At 43.5% G+C, this 16,714-nt stretch overlaps 1 protein-coding gene across 3 annotated transcripts in view; it reads left to right on the top strand.

Annotated features, from left to right (window-relative positions):
• The window catches only part of smarca2 (SWI/SNF related, matrix associated, actin dependent regulator of chromatin, subfamily a, member 2), a 54,733-nt gene that overhangs the window by 25,247 nt on the left and 12,772 nt on the right, over positions 1 to 16,714 (top strand). For 2 of the 3 annotated variants that reach the window (XM_040003654.1, XM_040003655.1), the window contains 10 exons: positions 347 to 589; positions 2,422 to 2,535; positions 3,192 to 3,296; positions 4,465 to 4,551; positions 5,393 to 5,439; positions 7,615 to 7,781; positions 11,889 to 12,052; positions 13,504 to 13,731; positions 14,125 to 14,202; positions 15,162 to 15,380. In XM_040003654.1, coding sequence (XP_039859588.1) covers positions 347 to 589; positions 2,422 to 2,535; positions 3,192 to 3,296; positions 4,465 to 4,551; positions 5,393 to 5,439; positions 7,615 to 7,781; positions 11,889 to 12,052; positions 13,504 to 13,731; positions 14,125 to 14,202; positions 15,162 to 15,380 — 1,452 coding nt within the window. Of the gene's footprint in view, positions 1 to 346; positions 590 to 2,421; positions 2,536 to 3,191; positions 3,297 to 4,464; positions 4,552 to 5,392; positions 5,440 to 7,614; positions 7,782 to 11,888; positions 12,053 to 13,503; positions 13,732 to 14,124; positions 14,203 to 15,161; positions 15,381 to 16,714 lie in introns of those variants that run through there. The other variant, XM_040003657.1, reaches the window with a different exon arrangement.

Genomic DNA, 16,714 nt, shown 5'->3' on the forward strand with positions numbered 1-16,714 from the left:
GTTCAGTTTAAACACGTAATATGTTTTCTCTGTTCTGTTGTGAGTAAAATATGAGATCTGCAATCAGTGAATTCTGTTTTTATTGACATTTTACAGCTTTTTTGTGCTCATAATACACATTATATGACAGGGGGCACAAAGATTTCATCGGGTCAGATGAGAACGTGTGTCATAAACACGCTAAATAAAAGGCGGAGTCAGAAGCTTGTTGTTTGTATTTAGAATTATTCTGCAGCCTGACGGTCGTCAAAGTGCAAAATCAAAATCCTGCAGTGACGACTGAGACACAAACTGAAATATTTAAAATGCTAATTTGCACTCGGGTTCTGTTTTGTGTCTCCTACAGATTCGCTGGAAGTACATGATCGTTGACGAGGGTCACCGCATGAAGAACCACCACTGTAAACTGACACAGGTGCTGAACACGCACTACGTGGCCCCCCGTCGGCTGCTCCTCACCGGGACTCCTCTGCAGAACAAGCTGCCCGAGCTGTGGGCCCTGCTCAACTTCCTGCTGCCCACCATCTTCAAGTGCTGCAGCACCTTCGAGCAGTGGTTTAACGCACCCTTCGCCATGACAGGAGAGAGGGTAGGTGCCAGGAGAGCTACCAGTGTTTTAGTTTTAAGCTAACACTGGCTGATGCTGAAGTCTGGGTTTTGCAAATCAAGTTAATAATTAGTTTTAACCTTCGTAGATCAAATAATAATACATAATGCATTTTGTGTTGTCATGTAGTATAAATTTACAAAGGAGACATCAGAAAGAGACGAATCATTTCTGAAAGCTCTGTGATTAAAGAGACTGAAGAAGTTTTACAGTTTGGCTGCTGTCGTGATCTCACTCAGGGCAGGAACCATCAGAAGGAACCTCGGGCACATAAATGGTTAATAAGTCCTTCATGTCATTTGGATCAAGGCCACTTAAAACTTTTAAAGTGATGATAAGTACAGACATTATCATTCATTATCAGAAAATGCCAAAGCTTCTGTGTAAAAACTGAAATCCTTTTAAAAACTGTATTTTCAGCCTTTTCTTCCTGCAATGGGCTGATTTTTACTGAACACAGAAATACTTCCCATTTGAAGCTGTTAAATGGAGCTGCTTCCATCTGTTCCCCTCAGCTCACTGCTTTTCTTTGCAGCAGTCACATGTTTCATTACTCCTGGCAAGGAAGCAAAGGGAGGTCATTTATATCTACAATTTAACACGGCTTATTTAAATGCATAAGGGAGAATGTTTTTATACCCACTGCATTAAGACTCTGGAAGTGTTCTGAATGTAATTCTGAGTATCCACGGGGAATTTTATTTCCTGTCCCTGGAAAGTTCAGTGAGTCTCACAAAAAAAGGCAGGATTCAAAAAGTAAAAGATTTCAATAAATAGGCACCCGAGAGTTATTCTGGGTGTCGTCACTATAGGAGTGACATTTCCTGTCCTTCTCTACATTTAGAAGCGGTTTCCTCATCGACTGCTTTCGATGCTTCTGTACCGTCTTCCAGAGCGCAGTAGGCTGAACGAGCGGTAGCCAGCATGGAAGTGGTTTCTGATATCTGTCTGTGCTCTGACATCGAGAGTTTGCAGTTTCAGCAGTCATGGGACTGCAGTTTGGACAAAGGTCCCGGTTCAATGCTAGGAGAGGACACAGCCCTTTGGGGTCGTGTCATATCAAACATGTGGACACCTTTCATGTGGGAGTAGGCAAAACTTTCAAATCCCCCGTAGCAGTGCCCGCTCCCACCAAGTTCAACGCTTCATCTTTAGATTACATACAGCTCATCTCATATTACTTTTTTAGATGCATGTAATTAAAAGTTATAGATGATTTCTAAGCTGAAAAATAAGTTTTCTTTTTACTAAAGGGAACCTGTTCTGCTCATTTCCAGCTGTGCAAGCGTTGCATGATTTAGGAAAAGAATATTTAAGTGTATTTTTGCTTTCTTGCATTAGTAGTAGCTGTTTTAGTTCATGAAAAACAATTTGGTGCCCTGGGTGCAACAGAAGCACCGTGGCCAAACATAACAATTTTTAATTAAAAAGGCACCCTTAAGGAAAAAGTGGATTCAGGCACGCTTCTTATCATCAATTAGTTTTTAAGTGATGTGTAATAATGGCAGCAGAGTGAGTCAGTGGTTGGAAACAGGCTGGACCCTTCTGCCTGGAATTTGCATGTTCTTTGTGTGCCAGCATGGGTTTCTTCCAGGAGCTCTCGTTTATCACGCCATGCAGAACATGGCGTGATAATAACAACCTTAGTTGGCCAAGGAAACACATGCAAAAGAGCTTCTTTCTCTTAAGAGTTTTACTTCTGGGTTAAATGACGGTTTAGCGTAAAGCAGCATGTCGGCAGGTAGGAATCTCGTCACTCTGCATGAAACAAGCAGCTGCGAGGCGTCGTCTCTCACTCTTTCTGACGTGTTCAGGTTGACTTAAACGAGGAGGAAACCATCTTGATCATCCGGCGTCTGCACAAAGTGCTCCGCCCGTTTCTCCTGCGCAGGCTGAAGAAAGAGGTGGAGTCTCAGCTGCCAGAGAAGGTGAGGTTAACACGACCGAACGTTGATTTAGGACGCTGCAGAGTTCTCAGTGCACCAAACCTGCACTGCTGTTTGTATGTAATGCATGTGTAAGTCGCTCCTAATGAGCTGATTTCAAGGTTACATGCAGCTGTTTTTACACTTTGAGGAACGGGATAGTCTTTGCTGACCTTGGATGCAACATTCCTGCTTTCCAAAGTAATTGAAGCTGCAGGTTTGTAAGTACTGCATCGAGCTCCTGGCCACACTGTGCCGGAGGGGTTTCAGAAAGTAATTGAAGAAAAGGAGATAAAGTAGTCTGTGTGACCTAAACACATTGTTATCAACTTCTACGGTTGCATTGCTTAACTGTTGTGACACAGAGCCAGACACCTTAACTGATGACAGGAAATTATCCGTAGCCTTCTTCTGACCATTCATAGTTATTAAAAAGAATGAAAGATTTTGAAGGAGATGACTTTGTAAGCTGAAGCACAACCTCACAGCTCGTTCTTTGGTATTATTCTTTATGCCTTTATTTTCATTCTCATTAGTGTATTTCGTCAGTGCTGAGCTGACTGATGGGGATTGTGGATTTGGCTCAAACAGCCTCACTATTGAAAAGACACCACTGTGCCACTGGAGTTTCATTTAATTATTTATGTTGTCATTCACAGGTGGAGTATGTCATAAAGTGTGACATGTCTGCCATACAGAAGGTTCTGTACCGCCACATGCAGAAAGGCATCCTCCTCACTGACGGCTCAGAGAAAGACAAGAAGGTAGATCGTCAGCTCCTCGGTGGCTCCGCTGTGTCGCTTTGTTCTGTCTGTGTGTGTCGACAAAGCCTTTGGGAAGAGTCTGCAGTGATTTGCCTGCTGTTTGACATTAGAAGGACCTTGAACTTTCTTTGAGTGCACATTTGCTATGTTTGCATAATTTAATTGGATATTATAAATTTAATTTGACTCCTGAAGCTACATTTTAATTTCCAGCTTTAGTTTAATTTCTTTTAACCAAAGCACTCGTGGGAATATTCTGCCCATGATCTGCGTTCAAAACAAACTAGTCAGTGTTACCTACGTCCAAGTGTTTTTCAATGTGCTGTCCATGGATGCGTCACGATTGTGCTCATCAATATGACCATGTAAAGGGGGGAAGAGCCCCTCTGAGAATCGCTGCCTTATTGTGGTGGAGGGTTTGTGTGTGGATCCCAGGGGCTTTGTTGTCCGGGGGCTTCTACCCCCTGGTAGGGTCTCCCATGGCAAGTTGGTCCTGGGTGAGAGACCAGACAAAGGGCGATTCAGAAGCCCAATCAAGGGAACAGTTCACCCTGCCTGGGATGGGGTTACCGGGGCCCCGCCCTGGAGCCAGGCCCAGGGAGGGTGTCCGAGGGTGAGCGTCTGGTGGCTGGGCCTTAGTCCATGGGGCCCGGCCGGGCACGGCCCAAAAAGGGACGTGGGTCCATTCTCCTGATGGCCCACCACCCGCAGGAGGTACGTTAGGGGTCGGGTGCAACTGGGACAAGAAATGCCTCCTGAATCTGAATCTCCTTTTGACTTTATTGAGCTTGGTGACAGATTTTCATCTTCTTTTATTAACTGAAAAAGCTCTAACAGCCCAGTGCACGCTGACTGTCCCCACTTATTTTAGAAGCTGAGGAAATCCTTCCTTCATGAGTTGGTAAAGATCAAACACAGAGTTCTGACGGAGTCGGCACCGCTCTGTTCCTCAGGAGGCTGCAAACACGGCTCCAAATCAATCAGAACGTGGTTCCTTAAACAAATGTTGGATCGGTCAAAACTTCGTTCACACCTTGTTTTCACTTCCCACAAGTTTTTAAAAAATAGTTAATAATTAAAATAAGGTCTTGTAGGTGATTAGTAGCATCAGCATATCCAGACTGTTTGGGTCTTTTTTACTCATTTTATCTCTCATACATTTCTGCAGGGCAAAGGTGGAGCAAAGACCTTAATGAACACCATCATGCAGCTGAAGAAGATCTGCAACCACCCGTACATGTTCCAGCACATTGAAGTGAGTGTGGGATTGTTTGCTAGAGTATTTTATGTTGATTTCAAACTGTTGCACATTTACTGGATTGTGATATTTAGGTTTCAGCTCAGAGAAGCAGATCATTGATCACATCTGTCCCCCCGGTTTTTACCGCTGTTCCAAGTGAGCTGTTTCACGGTGGCTTTAGAGGGGAGTCTAGGATTCACCGTACCTCAAACACCAGCATTAAACACCTGGTCCTGTTACATTTGCTACAAATTGGTTGTTTCCAAAGTTCCTAAGTGTTGGCTTGTGATGACAGTTAACGGCAACATCAGCCATATTTGTTCCACGCCGTGCTGATTCATGGTGTTGTTGGGACATTGCCTTTAAAAGTAAAAGTAATTCCTCAGATGCCAGGAGAGCATTAAGCGTCTCGTCTTTGCTCTCGCAGGGAGTAATAGAACATATGGCTTGCGGTGTTTGCAGAAATTGATCAGGCTGGTAGACTTTGAGGCTGACGCTCATCTGAGCCCATCTGTTTGGATGCTGGGGCGGTTCTCAGATGAAACATCACAAGAGGCTGAAAACCTTAAAGGCTCATTCAAACAGACTCTCTGTAACTGCTTCAGTCTCATGATTGAAGTCCTGATAGAGTCATGTAAATGTGATCAAACAGTAAGGTTTTCATTGATGTTTAGTTCTTGTGTTTGTTAATGTTCTCAGGTCCCCACACAGAAACAGAACTGATAGATCAGCTGGTTAAAACCTGCCTGTTGTTGCAAATCTTGTGACATGTTCAGAAGAAGTCACATATTTGCCGTTTATAGGACTTAGTTTAATTGTCTGTGTTGCTTTGACTAGTTGATGTTCTCCATTGCAGGAATCCTTTGCTGAGCACTTAGGCTATCCGAACGGCATCATCAGTGGGTAAGTCGTACGATCAAACACCTTGTGTCCTTCACTGTTGCACTGTTACTGTTATGAAAACATAATAATACAGTGGCCAATCGATCTGTTTTGTGCTTTGAAAAACACATTTGATTTAAGGCAGTGCTGTAGATGCTCGTGCATGGGCTGAGTAAATAAGTAAAATAAAGATTTAGCAGTGATTTAAGCTCATATTGATGCTCAGACATCGTTAAGCACTTAACTGCTATATTTAGTTCTGCAGAGATTCAGGATTTCCTGCCATGAACGTTTGCTTTTATTTTCATCTTTATTAATGATAAAAAATCCACACATGAAAGTGAATGATTAATATTGTTTACGTCAGTTTACATGAGTGCAGTGATAGAGCTCGTCAGTTTGTGTATAATCATTTAACAGCTAATTCAGGATGACAAGGTCTCACATGCAAGAAGCCAACGTGTCAGATAATTGCTGCATCTCTGCTGTGCTTGGCACTAATTGGCACCAGATAGCAATTATTCACAGCAGCAGTTCACCTCAAACCCCTCGTGTGAGAATGGGTCCACGTTTAGATCACAGATTGCAGCTTTGCTTTGGAACATGCCAGAAACAGCCAGCTGTGTTGCAGGAACAGGACACGTGAACCCGACGTGAAAGACAGCGCCGATTTCATGGAAGGGGTATGCAGCGCGCTGGAGCGAGAGTCAAAGTTTGAAGTGTTAAGCTCGCCGCCTAATGCTGCGTCAGGCACGAGGATCTCTAAACCTCAGAACAGGCTTTTCCCCGCAGCACGGCGTGCAATAAATGCTCACAAAGGAAATTGCGGCCGTTTCAACTTATGTAGCGCTCGACTCCAGGTACACGACGCCCAGCTGAAAACAAGTCGAGTTGCCTGAGATTCACAGAATTTACAGAAAATGTAAAACTTTTGTGATTTATATCGTTGTCTGGACGATAAATGTCTTATATGGGAATATGAGATGTTGGTCATATCGCACAGCGCTAATTTTGCAGGATTTTCACTACAAAACATTCCAGTAAAACAGGCGTGCTTTTGTCCCATTTTTGTGGAGACAGTGAAGGTTCCACGGCGTGCAAAGAAGAGCGTAAAGTCTGAAAAGGTTAAAGCTCGAGAAGCTCTCATCGTAAATTGAAACCTTATTATTTGCAGCCTTCGTCACGCTCGTTATAAAACATATTACTGACGTTGTTTTAAATAGCATAGGTGTCACCAGTGATTCACCTCAACATACCTGAATGGGGGGTGTCCAGTGGAGTATCACCTTATTTGCTGCATGAACTGGGAACGTTCACTTTAGGCGAGGTGTTAAAGTTTTGCTCCGCTTCGGTATCTTGACCTGAAAATAGTTCACGATAAACAGAAAAGTCTTTTAGTTAAAAAAAAAGTATGATTCAAGGCAAAGAGAAAATAAAACATTATAGAAGCTACTTAATAAAAGATGCATCGTGCACATAAAACATGATGAATAATAAAAACCACTGTAGAAACTCATTTATTGAGAAGTCCTTGTTCATACCTGCTGTAAGCAGCAGCAAGCTTTTAAAAATGCGAACAGATCCTCTGTTTTTCAGAGAGAATTAACATCAGCGCCTGTGTGTTTGGGTTTAACTGATGTTTGTCTCTTCATGGAGCTCCTGTGGTCAGTGGCACGCTCGTTAACAGAGCAGGATGTTTCAGTGGCATACAGCAGGGAAAATAAGGATCGAACATGTCACCAATTTCCTGAGTAAATATATTTCTAAAGCTGCTTTTGAATCCACACATGTGAAGAAATCAAACCACGGACAGAGACAGAGTTTTTAACGACACAGTCTTGGTAATGAAAGAAATCCAGCTGTTTATTCTCATATTACCCATTGGAGCTGTTTAATAAACAAATCACGCTGAAGAAACAGAAAAATTAAAGTAGCTTCAAGTTCCAGGAGACAGAGGACAGATTAAAAAGCTCAGATAATGTGTGGATGTTTCATAATGTTCTTCAAAGCTTTAGTGAACATGTTTTCACAGAGATGACATAAAAGCACAGAGCTGCCTCAGCTGTTGCTCCGAGTCAGGCTTTCATTGGCCAATTTGAAACCATTCACTGCTGTCACACTAGATGCCACGCAGGCTTTAAAAGTCTATTAATAAAAGTTTATTATCCATTTTTTGTTTTTACTATCTGCACTCAGGCCTGATCTGTACAGAGCATCTGGGAAGTTTGAGCTCCTCGATCGCATCCTACCGAAGCTCCAGGCCACCAACCACAGAGTGCTGCTGTTCTGCCAGATGACCACTCTCATGACAATCATGGAGGACTATTTCGGATACCGCAACTTTCAGTACTTGCGTCTTGATGGTGAGCTCACACACACATCTGTTTGAGGTGTCCTGAGCTGAGCCTGTGAATCAGGACAAAGGCAGAATCAGCATATTTTAAAGTCCTGAAAGAAGCTGAATGGAAACAGAATCAGATCCTGTCTTTGTTTTGTTGATATGCAGTGAGGGGATTCGTGTTGTAGTATCTTTACCTGAGACAGTAAAGCACCTTGTGGTGAGTGCTAGAGCTGCTGGATTATTGCACTGCTCAAGAAAATGAAAGGAACCGTGGAAATCACACATGGGACTCAATGCACGAATACTCGAGCTGAAAATCTGTACGGATGTTCTTTGTGTCTAATTTACTGAGAACTAAATGATCGACCTGATTCAAAATCACACCAAATGTCAAAGTTAAAAGCTGAAGTCTCAGGCTGATCAAAGTTGCTCCCACATGCCTGGACGCACTCTCGACAACATCTGGACGTACAACCGATGAGACGGCATGTGGTGTCCTGGGGCATTAGTGAGCCACTGGGTAAACTCTGGTGCTGTTTGGTGGGTTCAGATTCACTGATACATCCCAAAGGTTCTCAAGTCACGTTCTCGTTTCCCACACTGGAGTCTATTCCTTATCAGTCCTCACTGGGTTCTCGCTGGTTCTGCTTTGAGTCACCACCATCACTAGCAGCATATCAAAAACATAACACTTAAATGCTGTGGATCAAATGTTTGTGCATGTTTGAGGTTTTCCCCTCTTTGATGTGATCAGTGTTGGGGTCATCGTTAAAAAAAGTAACTGTTGCACATATTGCACGGAACATTTTCTTAAAAGTAATGCAGTACATTACTGAACTTGTTACATTACTTTTGTGTTTCTTCGTAAAATGACATGAAACACCGTCTCATAATTACCATTTAACAATCTAGACCTATAGGTTACTGTCATACACACCAACACAATGAACGATTTTTCTCTTCGTATTTAGGTATGAACACAAACCAAAGATGGAAACCATTATAGAAAGACTTCAAGGCGATCGTCATGGTGATTCTACTTTAGAAACATGAACAGATAGAAACAGGCTTCAGCCTGACGGCTCATCAGTTTGTTACCTGTTGAAGTTCAGGGTCTGGCTGGGGGCTGGAGTCAGCACTCTCTCAGCTTTAAGATCACTCTGGGGTCTTGGCTAGCTTAGCGTTAGCATGCTGTCTGTGCAGGTGCTAGCAAAGAGCTGAAGTTGTGTTAGCAGCATGATGCAGTTGTTTCTGTCCTGGATGCAGTTTCCACTTAAACATCATGCTTCTGTCCTTTTGTGGAATAAGAGTAATGTCTATACAGTGCAGAGTGAGCCACCATTTTCCTTCTCCTGCACACGAACTAGAATGAGCTGATTGTAGCACAGTAAGCGAAATCGATAGGCACACAGATTAACAACTCCAAGGAATCAAACTTACCGGGAACTGCTTCTCTACAAGAACCGGTTGTTGATGCTCATCCCCTGGCAGGGTACCAGTGCCTGCATATGGAGGTCTAAATAACCCTCCAAAAACTTTCCTCCCCAAATCACCACTGACCCACTGCCCTTCATGCTGGATGAAGGTCACGCCACGGCGTCCCCAGGCTCTTTGATATCTGTCACAGGCTCAGTTTTGCATCTGTGGAGAGAATGGGGTGCTGTGCCAGACCTGCCAGTTCTCATGATGATCTCAGGTCAAATGAGTTGATCCACACAGTGCTGTCTGTGAGCACATGTCCCACTAAAGGACTCTAGAGCCCCATGCCAACCTCATGAAGTTGGTTTCTGGCGGTTTGGTCCGATATGTGCATGAGTAGCGTGCTGGAGGTCACTTTGTATTGTTAGCTTGCTCTTCCTGTTTGTGTTCACACAAAGGAGCAGATACCAGTCCTGTTGGGTTGATGTCCTGCTGGGTTGATGTCCTGGTGTCTTTTCCGCATTCTTCAGAATGTACTGGGAAGCACCAAAAAAACCTTCTTATAACGGCACATATCGATTTGCCACTCTCGGCGCAGTTGGACGGCCTGTGGGACTTAATTGGGCTGCGGTTATCTCACGCTACCAGCAGTGGAAAAAACAGGCAAAAAGCAGCATAGAGAAAAAAATAATTCAAGGAATAAGGAGAGGGCAGCGATCTGTGGCCACCACCTGCTAAACCATCCTCTGTTTGGGGGTCTTGTTGTTACCTGCTGTCACTGCGATTTACAACAAAGCATGAAAATCGATTCTTGATGCTTGATGCAGGATGATGTCCATGAGGTTTGCTGTTGCACTGTGATGTGTTTTTGAGTCGTGGATTTTGGGAAACACTGAAATTATTAACCAGTACAAATTACAGTTCACAGACTTTAGAAGAGCACTTGACTTAACTTAAAAAAACACTTTTGAATTAAATGTGAACCAAACTAACGGCCACGGTCACGGGCAGCATGTTTAGAAAGGCCAACAGTAAATGAAACGCAGCGCATTAGTCACAGTATATTTGTGGGCATTGAGCCCTTTAAATACATTATATGGTGTTTAAAGGACAACTTTCCTGCCTCTGCCATTAGGACTATTTTAATTTGTTGTAACTCAACAACAGCCAGATCCCCGCACGTGCCATCGCAAACAAAAGACGGGTTATTAGCCGCTGGGTCTGGCAGCAGAGACCCAAATCCACTGAGGAGCTGTCATTGATTGATTGATTGATTGATTTTTTCCCCCGGGACTCATACTGAAACACAATAGGACGTTTAACTCGATAGCGTATCGGTCTGTTTCCTTGATTTTAGCCTTACTGCAGATTTGTTTTTCCCAGCAGTGGAAACGAAAAGCGTTTCATCAAAAACATCACAAACAGAAAGACTGTCACAGTTGGGCCAATTAAAAAAATAGAAGTTCAATACTTTTGTCTTACTTTGTTAGATATAAAAGCACATTACACACTCCTGTGCTAAAGAACACAGTGCAGCCGGTCCTGCTTCACACCAGCTTGCAGTGACTCTGTCTTCGTCTTTTTATGCCTCCATGCTGCTTGGCTGTCCATCTGTCTCGGTGTTTGATGTCCGTCCTCCTCACTCTGATGAAAGCACCACTCTTGCATACTTTGAGGGAAATTCTTGAAATTTAGAAAGTGTTAATTTGCATTAAAAGGAAAGGTCTGTGTTGCAGTGACTTCATGGTGTCCTGCAGAAACACTTGGCTGTTATTTAAAGCAATAACCAGAATGAATCTATGGATAGCCCTTCCACTTCCCATTTATGCCCATAAGCCACCAACGGCCGCAGTGAGCTGGAACTAAACAAGCTGTTATAAGGTCAAACCACATATATAAGATACGTTTGGTCAGACGTGGATGTGAAAGGCAGTAAATCACTGATGTGATTTTTGTCTTGGCGTTTTGTGGTGAAGAGTTCTCATCAAATCATTAACAGTTTCAGTCTGCAGTCTGAAGCAGTACATCATTTTGATGCTCAGCATTTCCACTGTCTGCACAGTACAGCAAACTAAATGAAGATGTAAGCCCCTTACTCTGGACCCGTCTCTGGACTTGCCCTTTAGAGACGCCTCTGAAACAGTTTGATTGGTCTGAGAGGAGGAGCAGTTTACACACGCTGGAGCAAACCAACAGGAAGAACTTCATGCAAACTTCAAACAAAGTGATGATGTTTCTTATGATGCAAACGGTTAAAAGACCTACACCATGTAGGTCTTTTAACCGTTTGTTTCTAGCCTACATCAGCAGAAACAGAACATATTAAAGGATCCCTGTTAGGAGTTAGTTCCGTACCACAGATGACAGCGACGTAGTTCAGTTCAGGTGATCGGACCCTTCATTATACTAAACCATAACAGGCCTGTTAATGCAGTTATGTTATTTGCCTGTGGTGTGTCACACTCTTTGAAGTTATGTGCATCTCTTTCATACACTCTCCGTTTCTCTTGAATGTCTGTTCAGCCTCATTTTGCTTTTAGAAAATGGATTGTTATTCATCGTCTCACTTCCTTTTGATGTTTCTGCATTACTGCGTGTATTTGGTTACTTTGTTTTATGTCTTTAATGCATCTAAGGATTCATTTGATAATGAATTGTATGAGATAGTAAAATAAAAATTCAAAGAATAAAAACAGATTTCGTGTTTCAGGAACCACCAAGTCCGAGGACCGAGCAGCACTGCTGAAGAAATTCAATGAGGAAGGCTCTCAGTACTTCATCTTCCTCCTGAGTACCAGAGCTGGCGGCCTCGGCCTCAACCTGCAGGCTGCTGACACTGTGGTCATCTTCGACAGTGACTGGAACCCTCACCAGGTCCATGACTACAGAGTTTGAAGTGCTCAGTGTGATGTTGATCATATTTCAGGTTGTTTTGTTAAGTGTGCGTTTACCTGGATTTTATATTTCTGTGTTGTAAAAAGATGGCTGTGCCTGTTTTCTATACAAATCCCACAGAGATCAGGTTCTTTCTCCGCTGTACCCACTGCTGCCCTCTAACCAGCCAATCAAAAGCAGGAACGTCAGTGAAAGCGTCCCTGGCTGTCAGCCAATCATTTACAATCTAACAACGAACAAAATGATTCTGTATCCTAGCAACAATAACAGCAACGATCTGGAAATGAGCTCACGGGCACTCGGTGGAAGAAAGCCCGTAGAAACAAGCTCTATTATAAGAACCATACATACGGTCCTGTGCAGAAGTTTGAGGCAGGTGAGAAAAATGCTGTAAACAAAGAACGCTGCTTTTTTTAAAGGAAGTGTTAATCATTTATTTTCATCAATGAACAAAATGCAGTGAAATCTAAATCACATCAGTCTTTGGTGGGACCGCCCTTTGCCTTCTTCTACGTACACGTGCACACAGTTTTTGAAGGAACTCGGCTGGTCGGTTGTTCCACCCACAGATGGTCCTCACATCCTGTCTCTTTGTGTAACCCCAGACGCTCTGTGGGGGCCGTACCATCGCTCCCAGTGCTTCTTGATCTTCTTTATGCTGAAGATAGTTCTTAATGACTTTGGCTGTGTGTTTGGGCTCGTTGTCCTGCTGCAGAACACATTTGGGGCCAAAAAACAATCATTTATATTTCTGAAAGCGTTCTTTGTTTACAGCGTTTTTCACACCTGCCTAAAACCTTTGCACAGTGCTGTATGTTGAAGCAAACACATGAAAAAGACGCCATAATACAGTAACTGGAACCAAGTGTTCATCTTCATTTCCAAGGTGTGTTTGGTTCTTCCAGTGAGGACGTAGCTCTGTTTTCCAGCTTTAGCTTGTCCAGCGCCAGCCGGGAGTTTATTGAACCCCAAATTTACAAAAAGTGAAATAATTAAGTGACTCAAATATTTAATAAATTATTTACCTTTGCTTTCTGGCTCCAAATGTTTCCAGTGATATGCAAATCAGATGAACTGTGCCTGGCTTCATATCTTATTGATACCCCACTACATTGATTTGTGACAGGGTTGACAACTAATCCATTTTGACTTTGGCGAGAATCATTGATTAATTTTTAAAATGGCATCGGGTTGTGAAGCAGCCCGCAGCTTGACTCCAGATGAATTTCACAGAGTGGACCGTGGGAGGCGATGGCTTTGGTATCGCGTCAGGTGCTACTGTTGAGTTTTTCCGGTGTTTTCAGGAGAGTTGGAACAGAGACGGTGCTGTTAGCCTGGCTGTCGGGCTGACAGTCATTCGTGTTGTCTCAGTGGTTCAGTAGAGGTTTTTCCAGCTTTAATGTAAAACAGCCTCCTTTATGTTGATGCAGGACCTTCAGGCTCAGGACCGGGCTCACCGCATCGGCCAGCAGAACGAGGTGCGCGTGCTTCGTCTCTGCACTGTCAACAGCGTCGAAGAGAAAATCTTGGCTGCTGCCAAATACAAACTGAACGTTGATCAGAAGGTCATCCAGGCCGGCATGTTTGACCAGAAGTCGTCGAGCCACGAGCGCCGCGTCTTTCTCCAGGCCATCTTGGAGCACGAGGAGCAGAACGAGGTAGGATCGTATTTCCATATGTTGTTGTTTGTCTCCAAGGCAGCATCGTTTGGGGAAGAAGATGAGGTGTTATATTTTTTACATGACTCTTCCCTGAACATTTGGTCTTCAGTTAGATTATGCTTTGGTTTAATAGAACTACTGCAGGCTCGGATGATTCCTTTGATACGAGTTATTCATCCTTTTAATATTCCAGCACAGTTGCACAGTGCAACCGTGGCAAAAAGTTAGTCTAGAGCCCCGTTCCAGGGTTTAGTAATCGCTTTAGTTTCATTTTCTGTGGCGGCTGATTAAAATTTGTAAACCATACTTGATTTGAGCTGAACGTGAGATGATTGTGTTTCACTTGTGAAGAACACTGTCTGCTAACACCTGCCTCCTTTGCTATTTTAGGAGGAAGATGAGGTGCCTGATGATGAAACTCTGAACCAGATGATAGCCCGCAATGAGGATGAATTTGAGCTCTTCATGGTAAGATAATGACACATCATTGCGAGATTGAAAGTAAAATTGCCATTTCAATGTAAAATTGTTGAAATGACAGGTGTTACAATATTAATTCACCCAAAATAGAGAAGCGGACAGCTGGTTCTTTCACATCTGTAAGACAAATTGATTATAGGTTCATGTCAAGGCTGTTTGTGTAGTTAAATGTCACCTGTACTGAGGCCCGTCCCCTGCCAGATGCTGCCTTTTGCACGATAAATTAATTTAAGACCAGTTGATGCGGGGAGTGTGAATCTGGAGTGATTCAGAGGACACCCCATAGCAGTTTCACTCTTTGCTACTCTTCATGGTCCTCTGTGTTGGCTCAGCGTATCACTAAGATCACATTTCTAATGTTTCTTTTTTTTTTAGATTCTCACCACATAAGCTCGGCCTCCTGCGATTTTCATTGGTCTCTTAACTCTTCCTAGAAGCGAGTCGAGCCACTGAGCAGCCATCTGTTTGTAAAACTTGTTATTACAGCGGGCACCAGGACAAAGACCTTCAGATAGATTCCACAGTTTAATCTGCACAAGAAAGCTGCTCTGTTTTGGTGACTGTAATCTAAGTGAAATGTAAAAATACCTTCTTCTCCTGACTTCTGCAAACTCTCATAACACAACATTACTTCCTGGCAGCTCTAAAAACTCCCTAAAAGCCTCCAGCTGATCCAAAATGCTGCAGTGAAGCTATGAATAAGGACTAAGACTGTTTCTTCCATATTAGCCTCTCATTCAGTCGAGGGCTGGGCGACATGAAGACAATCTAATATCGCGATATTTGTTATCTGTATCGCGATACACGATATGTTTAAGTAGAAACTCAACTCGTATTCTGTCGCTCGGGTTACTGAAGTTTCCACCACTGGTGCAGTAAGCCTAAAGCATTCAGAGTTGTGTGTTTCACTCTAACCTGATGTGTGTTTCCTGTTCTTGCCGTCTAAGCGCATGGACATGGACCGGCGCAGGGAGGATGCTAGGAACCCAAAGCGTAAGCCTCGCCTAATGGAGGAGGACGAGCTGCCTTCTTGGATCATCAAAGACGACGCCGAAGTGGAGCGGCTCACCTACGAAGAGGAGGAGGAGAAGATGTTTGGTCGAGGGTCTCGCTGCCGTCGGGACGTGGACTACAGCGACACGCTGACTGAAAAACAGTGGCTGCGGGTAAAAACGTGTTTCGTTATCATGTCAGCCTCAGTCTCCACGCTGCAGCCAAGTTAGAGGGTTTGTGTTTTCCCTGCAGCTTCACCTGGAACCTCAGCAGTTAATTAAACGATCATAGGTGGTAAATGTGATTCACATGAACTCGACTGGGTAATTAAATATTTATTAGTCTCTGTGCTTCACACCACACTTGTATTTAGTCTCTCAGTGGATGAAGATTGCAGTCGAACATGCAGTCTGCTGTTGTCCTTGTTGAAGACTGCCATCAACCTGCAGTTTGATTACTCTGGTTTATTTTATTGTGTGTGGGTGGATCTGCTTCTACTGCCGCATCACAAACAGGCTTTCTATTCCTCCTAAGGAAGTATCTACAGGTGTGACAGGAAGTATAACACACAGGTGGCTTATCTACCAGCAGTAGTTTTTTACCCCTCTGTAAAAGGCTGATGAGGTATTGTTGTCTCACTGCCGGGCACACGATGTGGAAGCCCAAACCTGTCAATGCGATAACTCGAGAACTAAGCAGCATAGGCGTTTCAAACTGATACGTGATTGGTGTGTCTCTGCGACCTTGGCCTCGAGGTCAGGCGCCGCAGGTCACGTTTTCTGAAAATGTTGTGAATGCGATAACTCGAGAACAAAGTGATGTAGGAGTTTGACTTGGCAACAGTGGGAAGGAAGAACTTCCTTTGAACAGGAAGAAGCTTCCAAGTGAACCAGGCTGAAGGATGAGGGGAGGGAGGCAGGACAAAAGACACACTGGGTATGTAAATATTTTACAGATGAAGCTGTATGATTAAAGGGTCCAACAGCTGATGGGTATTGAATAGCGGGGTGCGACACAAAGGATGCAGTTTGGCATGGTTTTGCTTAAATAAGCAGGGTCTTCCTGAAAAAGGTTTCTGCAGTGTGGCATCATATGTTGCTCCAAAATGATCACATAGCTCGGGCCTTCAAAAACCTCTCGCCGTGGTTTTCTGTACCTCTGTGCTTTAATACGTCAAGAGCTTTTCTCCTAGATTGCTCCGAGGAAACTTAACAAATCAAACATTTTGACACTTTTCATCGACCTACAACAAGTTGTGTGGCTTCCCTTCCTGTTGTCTCGGAAAACGGACATTTTTCAGGTCACAACAGATCATCGTTAAACAGTCATTAAAGATACTGGGTTTCAGAGCACAGTGCATCCTGCCCAATGTGAAAACACTGTTGGTCCTACAGTGTAACAGCATGCACCACTGATAATCTCTGAATCTTTGCAATGAGAATTGTTTTTGATTGTTGAGATACTTGCTGTAGGATTGACCTCAGCTCCGCTGTGGCTCTTTTCACGT

Source organism: Simochromis diagramma, unplaced genomic scaffold (assembly GCF_900408965.1).
Source record: "Simochromis diagramma unplaced genomic scaffold, fSimDia1.1 OVJJ01000583.1, whole genome shotgun sequence".
Lineage (NCBI taxonomy): Eukaryota > Metazoa > Chordata > Actinopteri > Cichliformes > Cichlidae > Simochromis > Simochromis diagramma.